Here is a 12,611-nt window from a genome sequence, read left to right as displayed (position 1 = left end):
TGTGGGACGCTGCCTCAGCGTGGTCTGATGAGCAGTGCCATGTCCGCGCCCAGGATTCGAACTAACGAAACACTGGGCCGCCTGCAGCAGAGCGCGCGAACTTAACCACTCAGCCACGGGGCCAGCCCCCGAAACTTTTTTTTTTAAATGTAGGTTGGTGTAGAGTAAAATGGAAGAAAATTAACTTTTAAAAATTCGATTCACTATGTTTTTATTTTGATTGTTATAGGTTGGCTGCCTGGCTATTCATGTAAAGAACTGCAGACAGTTTACAACTAAGAGTATCCTTTGTTTTGATTTAAGAACCATGCTATGGTCATATATCACTGTTTCAATTATATAGTGCCGTCAATTGTCTGTGCATTCATTAGGTGATGCTTATGCTTATAATTTCAATATAATTCAGTATAATTTCAATATAATAATAACAATATAATTTCAATTATATTGTTGCCATCATTGTCTGTGCATTCATTAGGTGGTGCTTATGCTTGACATTGTCACAGACTGCAGTTTGGAAGGGCTGGAATATCTAAAATGGCTCCTTTAGGTGTCTGATGCTTTAGTGAGCCTGCATTTGGCTGGGTGCTGAAATGGTGGGAACTTTTTCTCTTTCCATGTAGTCCCACGGTCTTGTCTTTCATCATTTTTTTCCTGCATTAATTTTGATTTTTTAAAAAATATATATATTAAAATATTATTTATCTCGATTACTGAAGTTTTTGGTGTCTCCTTAAATTTTGCACCCTGGCATGTGCCTTTCTCTCTCATCCTAGTCCAGCCCTGGTCACGTCCACGGCATGTTCATGTCGTCACAGGGCCAGGCAGATTCAAGAGCAGAGAAAGTAAACTCCGCTTTCTGATGAGAGTGACACACAATTTTCAGCCATCTGTAATCCACCTCAATCACCATATAAGTTAAAGGAAAAATACATATCTTCTTGGATGAAAGTACTAATTTATTGCTGAGTAATAACTGTGCTTCTCTTAAACATTGTTGAAAGGATTTATCTATCTTGGCACCTTTAATTAAGCTGAATGCTTATTATTAGATTTAATAAGCATAAAACCAGTCTTATTATGAAGACTTGGCATTTCTTTTTTATATAAAATTAATTATTGAAGAGAATTCTGTATAAAGAGATTTTTGAAGATAATTAGTTAAATCATAAAAACAAAATTGTTTTAATGCATGGAGTACTATGAAAGATAAAAATACAGACCCGTTGAGTAGTATAAGTGAAGAATATAGTGAGGTGAATTAGAGAGTAGAACACTGCTTTAAGTTTTGTTTTCTTAAAATTAAAAATAAATTACTCTCAAGTGACATATTTTTTACATTTTTGAATTTCTAGATAATTATGCTTAAAAAATTTCAACTATATATTGCAAATGTTTAGTCACCTTGGAAAATAATATATAGAAAAATTTGCAAAGGAATGATAGTGGAAATGTGAGGATAAAAATATGAGACATGATCTAAGGAAGAATTTATCTTCTTTTCCTACTTATATTGTACCTACCATTGGTGGGCAAAATACTATTTTAAAAGACTTTATTGTTTGGTGTGCCCTACACTTACCTTCTTTATTTATTTGATTATTCTTAGCTTTTGGTCTGAATTATTTAATGAATTAATTTTATGATGAGTTATTGTTCAATTATAACAAAATTTGCTTCCTAAATATCTGTTATTTTCAGTTGATTTACAACATTACAATAATTTGTTCGTCCGCATCTCTATAAACAATGTTGTGAAATCTACAAAAATGTGTAGCTTTCTACCCCAAAACAATGAAAAGAACACTATAATTAAGTTTAACGAAGTGAAGTATTTTTCTGTACAGGTAAAGTTCTCTTATGTGTATAGAATGCGTTTTTATAGTTTTGAATAGTCTATACTAATTATACCTTTTTTATAGAGGATAGGAAAGAAACAAAAGCAGTGCCTTTTTATTTGATATTTTACATTATTCTATTTCTATATTATGGGCAATATTAGTATTTTTTTAATAAACAGCATGTGCTGTAAAGTGCATGATCTTGGTGGTCTTCTTCCCTGACATCTTACTGTCTGTGGTTCTGAGTGTTCATCACACATGCATTTTCCTTTATCTTTCTCTTGCCCTCCTGCCTACCCTCTTCCATGTTGTCTTAGTCACTTTGGGCTGCTATAACAAATTACCATAGACTGGTGGCTTAAACAACAGACATTTATTTCTTACTTTTCTGGAGGGTGAGGACTTCAAGATCAAGGTGCTTGCAGAGCTGGTGTCTGGTGAGAGTCTACTTCCTGGTTTGTGGATAGCCATCTTCTCAGTATATAGTGACACGGCAGAGAGCAAAGAGAGATCATCTTTCTTGTGTCTCTTCTTATAACCTAATTACCTCCCAAACACTTCACCTACAAATACCATCACGTTGAGGATTTAGGCTTCAACATATGAATTTGAGGGGAGACAAATGCTCAGTCCATAGCGCACTCTTTTTCATCTCCCCCTCCTTTCCTCTCTCCTTTCTTCTTATATAGACTCTCATTATTTTTGCATGGAGTAACTTACTTAGTCTTTATAAGAACCCCCAAAATATATATACTCTTATTATCATCCTTATCTTCCAGATGAAGAAACAGATGCTGTAAGGTTTAAAGAACTTTCTTAAGGTCATAGAATTACTAAGTGGTGGAACTGGGAATATCGGCAGGCTAGCTTCAGACTACATTTCATCAAACTGCCTCTCAACACTAGAGCTTGCTGTGCTAAGAGTTTGCTTCTGTTTACAGTTAAGCTTCTTAGAATCTTAAATGTATCTCGGAGTTTTCTTTAAAATGAGCAACACTATTTCATATAGCTGTAGGATTCAGTGATTAGTCCAGGTGGTTTCTAGTAGTTTATTACAGTGCTTGAATTTCAGTGAAATCCTAAAACATTTCCTTTATGCTCCATTTTTTTTTTTTTACAAACTTCATTTTGCTTACGTGTTGAATATTGAAGATTGTTCTTTAAGCATAGGGTTGTTTTTTTTTTTTTTTGAGGAAGTTTAGCCCTGAGCTAACTACTGCCAGTCCTCCTCTTTTTGCTGAGGAAGACTGGCCCTGAGCTCACATCCGTGCCCATCTTCCTCTCCTTTATACGTGGGACGCCTACCACAGCATGGCGTGCCAAGTGGTGCCATGTCTGCACCCGGGGTCCAAACCGGCGAATCCCAGGCTGCTGAGAAGCAGAACGTGCGAACTTAAGCACTGCGCCGCTGGGCCGGCCCCTAAGCACAAGTTTAAAAAAAAAAAAGGCACGGTTTTGCTAAAGGCAGTCCATTACTATTTCTGTTACTCTGCAAATAGTTTTCTCAAGTTTCATTGCTAGGTTTTCAAGAATTTTGTGGATATCTGTCCATTTAAATATAATTTGAAATTAATGCTGGAAAATAATATAAATTAATAAGGTACTTATTTTCATTTGCATAATCAAAATCTTTTTGCAATATTTATTTTAATAGAAATTATTAGTTTTAGCACATTAAGAGGAAGGTTTTAATGGAACTCTAATGGAAAATTAGAGAATGACTTAGTAATAATTACATAAAAAATTGTACCTCCAGGAAAATTAAAAAGTGATATAGGAAAGGAAAGATAATCATTGTAACTATACTGTTGAACTCTGAGAAATAGTTACATATACATAATGTAAACACTAAGTATTGGTCTAACAAAAATGTATGATATATACCATATTGGAAGAATGAGGGGAAGAGAAGTGTGAAAATTTTGCGGCGAGAGTGTTGAGAGCTAATATTTTTCTTTCACAATAAGCAGTCAATAGATATTATTGAAAACTAAAAAATCAATAATAATATAAACATGTTACTTAGAAACGTGATTTCATGGCAAAAAACAGAGAGATCCCTGAAAAAGGTTGAAAGGTGGCTTCTGAGGAGTGGAAATTAGGAGGTGGGTATTATAGAGGTATGACTGAGTGATGACGTGGAGAAGCTAATGCCATTGAAAGGAGAATTTATTACTCGTATTTCCTGAGAAAAAGGGACACACGACACCACACAAGGCATCTGGGGAAGTACCAGCATGGTCACAAGGCAGAAGACAGAAGTGAAGAAAGAGCCGAGGCCAGATCCTTTCCTTGGGTTTCCTGGAAAAGCAGTGCAGGGCAGAGCTGCCAGTTGAGAACTGGCTAGTCTGAATAATCCTGTAGGCTTTGGGCTGTAGGGCTAGACTGTGGTTGCCTGGTGCCTGGCCCTGGGTTGATTTAGGGCAGGAAAATATTGACTCCATATGAAAGTTAGATAAAGGGGTGGTTAGGGCTATAGATTTGGGATTGGTTAGTTTGCATATGAAGGATGTGCTTCCATCCACCCAAGCCCTTTTCTATCTCTAAGTATTGGCTCAGCTGGGGAGAGGAAGTCTCTCTCTGGCCAGCAAGCTTTTTAAGATGTCAAAACATCCTAAAATACAGGAAAAAGGTTAATACAGGTGGGAGAAAAAAAAGTTGTTTCTTTGTTTTAACCATTGTAGAACTGTTTGACTTTTAAACTACATATTATGTAACTAAGATAAAATACAATTATACTGTGTATACTTTAAGACTTTAGTTTGCTGAAACTTACAAGATAAGTCTAGGTTAAAAATAAAACAAAAACATACAAACCAAAAAATAAAAAGGAATAGTAAGTGGATTTAATCTAGTTTAATTGTTCTGGAAAGCTGTTGAGTAAGTGATGTTAAAACCCATATTGAAAAATGAATAGTAGTGGATTTCTGGTCTAGCCATGCTGGAATAGCTGGTATTGGATTTACTCTTCTGGTCTAAACAACTATAAAACTGAATAATGTATATGAAGGAACTATTTTCTGGTATTTTACAATGGAGATTGGAGTGCTGTAGTCCTTAAGGGAAGCACAAGAGGTGAGCTCTACACTTAGAACAGCTTTCTGTCTGGCAGTGAATCTGGCATAGGGAAGTAGAACCTAAGCAAGGAATGGCAGTCTTGCTTGGTGGAGGAAGCACAGGAAACAGAAGAGAGTTTTGGGCTGCTAATGTGGCTGGAATTTGTAAGGCAGGGTCCTAGAGAGGAGGGAGAAGCAGATAAGGAGCCCCAGAAATCTGTATAGGTATTCACTTAGGTTCTTGGCTGGATCTTAAGGTGTGCATGTGCGAGGTGAGTTTATTCTAGGAGAAATTACAGAGAACAGATGCTAGAATGCTGAGAGCTAAATAGAGGTTTCAGAAATCACGAATTCAGAGTTGTTGGAGTCTGAGGCATTTAAGTGGAGAGACCTTGTTGAACATTCTCAGTATTAAGTTGAGATCCCAGAAAGGCCAAATCATAGGAATGAGGACCCTCTCCTAAGAGTAAGGGTTAAACCTCAGGACCCAGGACAAAACTGTAATTGACCCATCCTCAGACTAAGCTATCATAGGATCAAGATGATCTTCCAGTAATTAATTGCCTTCCAGAAAAGAACTCAATGCTTTTTAGAGAAAGATATAAAAACCGGAGTCTCTACTATGTATCCTTCACAATGCCCATTATACAATAAAAAATTGCTACTCATGGTGAAATAAAAACAGATAATAGAGGTCAACACACAGGTAACTCAAATGTTTGAATTAGCAGATAAGATCTTTATAGTAACTATCTTACATGTGTCAAAGGGGAAAAGGAAGACAAAATGAATGATCAGAATGGAAATTTTGAAGACAACGGAAACTCTGAAAAGAACCAAATGGAAATTCTGGATTTGAAAAATGCAGTATTGAAATGAAGAATTCATTTGAAGTGCTTAAAAGCATTCTGGACAGAGCAAGAAGAAAGGAACTGTGAACTGAAAGACAAGTCAATAGAAATCATTCAAATTGAAGCTCAGAGAGAAAAAAGACCAAAAAATGGAAGAGACCAGTGGGCAATGTCACTCAATTTCCAGATGTGTAGTTGCATCACAGAAGGAAAGAAGAGAAAGTGTTCAGTGTATTAGTATTGTAGAGTTTTTTCTGCTAAACATTTTCCAAAATTGATGAAAGACATCAATCTATAGATTCAAGAAACTCACTGAACCTCAAATAGAATAAGTACAAAATGATCACACCTAAGTAGATGATAAACTGCTAAAAACCAAAAATAAAGAGTAAGTCTTAAAGGCAGCTGGAGGGAAAACACATTCAGGTGAACAGCAATAAGAGTAACAGCAGACTTCCCATCGTAAACAGTGGAGATCAGGGGACGAGGGGATGCCATCTTTCAAGTGCTAAAAAAGTCAACCTAGATTTCTAAATCCAGTGAGAATATTCTTCAAAAAGATGACAGACAAAATCTGAGAGAATTTGTATCTAGAAGATCTGCATTAAAATAAAAGTCAAAGGAAGATTCAAGTTGGAGAGAAATGATCCCAGTAGAAGCCCAGATGCACAGGAAGGAATGAAGGAGCTTAGGTAATGGTGAATATATGGGTAAAAAAGACTATGTAAAAAATGTTCTACAAAAGACTCTTGACTATTTAAAACAAAATAATGATGATGAATGGTAGAATTTATAGCATATGTAGAAGTGGAATATATGATAAGAATAGCACAAAGGATGAGGAGGTGTAAATGGAATTGTACTATTGTGCATGATATGGTATAATTTTAGTTCAGGACATTCTGTGGTATGTTAAGGTTGCATATTATAATCCCTAGAGCAACCGTGGAAAACAATACAAAAATGTATTACGAAGGAGGAAAGCAGAAGTCGGGGGAGGAGAGGAGAAAGGAAGGGAGACAGGAAAGTGCAAACTTAATTAGCATTGAGTTTGAGAACTTAGAAAATCACAGTAAAACCTTAGGGAAGCACGAAGAAGAAATTAATACAGAGAAAAGAAAGAAATGACTTAGAAATGAGTAGAGATATTAAATACTTGAGGTGATTATTGATAAAACTAATACAATAGACACAATTCTTGTAAGTCTCCTCAAGAAAACTACATAACATTTGGAATATAGGTATAAATGTGGAAATGATTTTAAAAGGCTGTAAGAGAATATCACATGTAATTCTAAAAATTTGAAAATCTAGGTGAAATAGAATATTAGAAAATATAAATTACATCATGTTTTAGATCTATCTTTTATAAACTGAATATATTTGGATTTTTCAAATACAATCTGACAATCTGTGTATTTTAACTACATTATTTAGCCTGTTATGTTTCATGTAATTATAAATACATTTAAGTTTAAATTTGTGACATTATTTTGTGCTGTTTGTCCCAGCTGAGCTATAGATTCTTTTTCTTCTTTTTTGCCTTCTTTGGAATTGAGCATTTAAAAATCCTGCTGTATTTTTACTCCTCTTGTTTGGGAGATTATACACTACTTTTTTAATGGTTATTTTAGAAATTACTTTATGTATGATTATCAAATCCCATGTTTAACAATACCATCATTCTTCTCCTGGGAAAAACAAGGACCTTAGAAACTTTAATTCCACTTGTGACCTTCAACTAATATGTTGTTATTGTCGTTTTTTCCTATATTTTAAAATCATCTTAGCTATAAGTTTTATTTATTTAATTTAGTCTATATTTGTTTAGTTTTACCTACATATTTGGCATTTTAACCTTTCTTACAGCTCAGATCATCCTCCTGGGTTCACTTATCTGCCATCTGAGGTATTAATTTAAAATATCTTCCCATGAGAGTGAATTGGTGACAAATCCAGGCTTTTTTTTCGCTTGAAAATGTCTTTATTTCATTCTCATTCTTGAATGATATTTTCGGTAAGTACAGAATTCTAGGTCTGCAGTTGTTTTCTGAAGTATCATTCCACTACCTCCTGGTTTCCATATTTGTTGAAGAGAAGTTGCCTATCAATCTGTCACCTCTGAAAAAAAATGTCTTTTTCTCTTTGCATGTCTGTGTTTTTATGTATTTTTTTTTTGTTTCACTCTGATATGTCTGTATTTGGATTTCCTTCTGTTCATCCTGTTGGGATTTTTTGGCCTACTTAAACTGGATTGTTGATGTTTATCAGTCATGGACAATTCTTAGCCAGTATCTCTTCAACACTGCCTCACTGTCCCATTTTCTTGATCCTTTATTTTCTTTTCTGGAACTTTGACATATGTTAGATGTTCTTACACTATCATCCCTGTCTTTTAACTTTTTTTTTTCATATTTTCCATCACTTTCTCTCCCTGTCTTGCATTCTAGATAATTCCTTTGATCTTTATTCCAGTTCACTAATTCTTTTAAGCTGAAACTAATGTGTGATTGAGTCCATACATTGAGTGTTTTAATTCAGTTATTTTAGTTTTCATTTCTACAACTTCTGTTTAGTTCTTTGTTCAAGCTTGCTAAATCATGTTTATAGTTTCCTAAGCCAGGAATATATTTTCAGCTTGTATTTTATTTCTTGAAATATAGTAAGCATAATGCTTTAAAATTCTACTACTTTTCACTTTTATGGTCTCTTTCTACTGATCTCATTCACAGTGCTTTGTTTCCTGGTTGGCATAGTTATTTTTGACTATGCTCGTTTTCTTTGGAAAATTATTTGTGGAACTTTTTTGAGGTCTAGGATGAAAGTAGCATCTCTAAGGAAGATTTGTGTTTACTTCTGGTGCACCTAAGGCCGCTACTGGTTTGGAACCACTTGACCACCTTAAACTGTATTCCACACTTGAAGGATTTTTTTTTAATTAAATCATCTTGTTTATTTGTTTGTTTGTATTGTGGTAAAATATACATAATGTAAAATTTGCCACTTTAACCATTTTAAGTGTCAGGTTTGAAAGTTTTTATGCCATTCAGTAGATGTGAATTTAGGCTGCAATTTTGCTGAACACGTTTTTGTTTACAGCTTTTCAAGGACTCTCCCCCCTCATTCTGCTCAGCAGTCCAGCTTTCCTTGTAGCCTTTTATGGATGGGATGGGAGAAAGGTTTCTGCGTTCATGAAGCCATAGCCCTTTTGAGTTCTCAGCTTTGTGGGAGGAGTGTTAGGGGAGGATCTCCAGTTACATGCCCGTGTCTTGTCTTCTCTATTCTGTCTTCTCTATTTTGTGACCTTGAAAACTGCAGGTCCAGGTGGCCTGATTGCAAAATGCAACTTCAGGGTCTAATTTACCTCTTGAGTGTCTGTCAATGCTTAGAGCTTTAGAGATTACTTCTTACCCTTTATTAACTTTTTTATGCTTTTAAGAAGATATTTTAAATATTTTATTCAACAGTTATAGTTTTCTAGCAGTCAGTTTGGTTCTAATAATCTAGATGCCAGTTGCTGAAGAGGTAATTCTCCCCTTCAACCACTGTGCTGGCACACAGGGTGACACTTGCATTCCTTTTCTCTCATTTCTCAGGGGAAGACAGTCATAAACATAACTTTGAGAAGTCCCATACAGACTCTATGATCTCAGCCATGGGGGATGACACCATAAAAATGCACCTAAAGGATATTGGCTCAGTAGTTAAAACCCTCCCAACAAACAAAAATTCAGGACCAGATGGCTTCACAGGTGAATTCTACCAAACATTTAAAGAATTAATTCCAATCCTACTTAACTCTTCCAAAAAATATAAGAGGAGGGTGCACTTCCAAATTCGTATTATGAGACCAGCATTACCCTCATACCAAAACCAGACAAGGACACTATGAGAAAATTACAGATCAATATTCCTAATGAAAATAGATGCAAAAATACTGAAGAAATCATTAGCAAATCAAATTTGACAGTACATTAAAAGGATCATATACCATGATCAAGTGGGATTTATTCCAGGGATGCAAGGATGGTTCGACATCTGCAGTTCAATCAATGTGATACCACATTAACAAAAAGGATAAAAATCGAATGATCATCTCAACAGTTGCAGAAAAAGCTTTTGTCAAAATTCAGCATCCATTTATGATAAAAACTCTCTACAATGTGAGTATAGAGGGGATATATCCCCTCAACATAATGAAGGCCACATATGAAAAACCCGTGGCTAAATCGTACTCAATAGTGAAAAACTGAAAGCTTTTCCTCTAAGATCAGGAGCAAGACAAGGATGTCTATTCTCACCACTTTATTCAACATAGAATTGGAAGTCCTAGCCAGAGAACTTGGGAAAGAAAAAGAAATAAAAGGCATCTAAATCAGAAGGGAAGAAGAAAATTTGTCTCCATTTGCAGGTGACATGATATTATATATAAAAAACCCTGGAGACTCCACCAAAAAACTGTTAGAACTAATAAACAAATTAAGTTGCAGGATACTAAAATTGATAAACAAAAATCAATTATGTTTCCATACACTAACAACAAACTGTCAGAGAAACTAAGAAACGGTCCCATTTACAGTCACATCAAAAAGAATAAAATACCTAGAAATAAATTTAATTTAGGTGAAAGACCCATACCCTGAAACCTGTAAGACATTGATGAAAGGATTTGAAGAAGACACAAATAAGTGGAAAGATATTCCATGTTCATGGATTGGAAAATTTAATATTGTTAAAATGGCCATACAACTCTAAACAATCTATAGTTTGAATACAATCTGTATAAAAATTCCAATGGCATTTTTCACAGAAATGGAAAAACAATCCTAAAATTTGTATGGAACCAAAAAAGGCCCTGAATAGCCAAAGCATTCTTGAGAAAGTAAAAGCTAGAGGCATCACATTTTCTGATTTCAAACTATATTACAAAGCTGTACTAATCAATACAGTATGATATTGACATAAAAACAGACACACAGATCAATGGAACAGAATAGAAAGCCCAGAATTAAACCCATGCATTGTGGTCAATTAATTTATGACAAAATAGCCAAGAATATACAATAGGGAAAGGAGAGTCTCCTCAATAAATGGTGTTTGGAGAACTGGACAGCCACATGTGGAAGAATGAAACTGGACTACTATCGTATACCATGCAGAAACTCAAAATGAATTAAAGACTTGAAACCATAAAACTCCTAGAAGAAAACATAGGCAGTAATTCCTTGACATCAGGCTTACCAGTATTTTTTGGATTTGACACCAAAAGCAAAGGCAACAAAGCAAAAATAAACAAGTGGGACTACCTTAAGCTAAAAGCTGCTGTGCAGCAAAGGAAACCATCAACAAAATGAAAACACAACCTACAGAATGGGAGAAAATATTTGCAAGTCATATATCTTAAAAATTCTCAGCACAAAAAAATTGTAACTGTGTGGTAGTGATGTTAACTAAACTTATAACCGTTTCACAATATATGCAATCATCATATCATTATGTTGTACACCTAAAAGGAATGCAGTGTTGTATGTCAACTATATCTTAATTTAAAAATATTTTTTAAAAGGCACCTAGAATCTTGGGGTGGGGAGGTATGAGATTTTTTTCTAATTAGCAAAAGAGTGTATGAATTTTAAAGTTCACATAATAATGATACTGTGTTACAGAGCTCAGGATTGGTAGAGAGTTCCAAGTTGAGACAGTGGTATACATTTTATCAAAAAGTTAAAGAACAAAAGCCGAAAAGGATGTTGGATGTTTTTTGATACTGGATGCTTAGATTACTTAGATTATTTGGATTGGATATTGGATTACGTTTGATAATGTAGTTTCAGTAGAGTGTTGAGGCTAAACGTTTGGGTAGAGTTGAAAAGAGAATGCAGGCAAGGGGTGTTTCAAAAAGACTATAATTGACATTAGACATTAACAAGATCCTGACTTTTGTTGACTTTAGGTTATATGTGACTGTGTGATTGAAAAGTTATAAGGCTAATAACTTTATAAAAACTAATCATTAAGTATGCACATAATATAATATGGTTGATGAATATATTTGTTCAGAAATTATATCTGAAATTCAGGCTGAAGATATAATGCTTCTTTTCATCTGTATTTTTTATCAAGGTTCCCAGACGTCAAGATGATGAGCGGAATAATATTTACTTGGAACTAATGCAATATGACAATACAGAAAAATACCCTGTCTTGTTAGGGAGTGTTCAGGCCCACCTTTATGAAGTAATTCAGGTGTGTATCAGAATCATTTTGTCTCCTTGGTATCACATTGTCCAGTTGGTGTTTGTCGTTATGATTTATCTATACCTCATGGACTCCTTTTATTTTTTATCTGCCTTCAAACTCATGTGCTTAGGAAATAATGTCTCCCTCTGGCTATGAAAAAAAGAGTTGGTTTGTAACAGCATAATATTTTTAAAAAATTATTTTCTGGAAGGGCAGTGATACAACCCAAAAGACTAAGCATGCTTTATTATGTTTTCTGAAATGTTTTAAAATAAGACTCACACCACAAACTTTCTCTCTTAGTTGGCAGCACAAATTTCAGTCTAGTTCTTTTCTCCTTAGCTGGGCTGCTGGCAGTCTGCCTGAACACGTGTCATTTAGGGTCAGCCAGGGCTTGGACAGATTTTATACACAGATTTTGTGGTTCCTTCTCTCTCGCTTTCTTTTTTCTAGGAGTCCCCCTCACTTCCTAGCAGCCATGGTTGCCCTGAACCCAGAAGAAGAGAACTAATCGATCAGAGAACGAGTATAAACAATCTGAGTGATTTTCAGGAATATCGGTTAGGACATAAAGCGAGGAAGCCCTCAAAGACTAATGGAGTTATGTCAAAGACGCAGGAGCC

At 35.0% G+C, this 12,611-nt stretch overlaps 1 protein-coding gene across 1 annotated transcript in view; it reads left to right on the top strand.

The window, feature by feature from the left end:
* The window catches only part of C2CD6 (C2 calcium dependent domain containing 6), a 161,817-nt gene that overhangs the window by 18,319 nt on the left and 130,887 nt on the right, over positions 1-12,611 (top strand). The window contains 3 exon segments of the mRNA XM_070506619.1: positions 230-281; positions 1,702-1,847; positions 11,872-11,994. Coding sequence (XP_070362720.1) covers positions 230-281; positions 1,702-1,847; positions 11,872-11,994 — 321 coding nt within the window.

This window comes from Equus asinus, chromosome 4 (assembly GCF_041296235.1).
Source record: "Equus asinus isolate D_3611 breed Donkey chromosome 4, EquAss-T2T_v2, whole genome shotgun sequence".
NCBI lineage: Eukaryota > Metazoa > Chordata > Mammalia > Perissodactyla > Equidae > Equus > Equus asinus.
The sequence above is the reverse complement of the archived record's forward strand: the minus strand, read 5'-3'. Positions and strand labels throughout refer to the sequence as shown.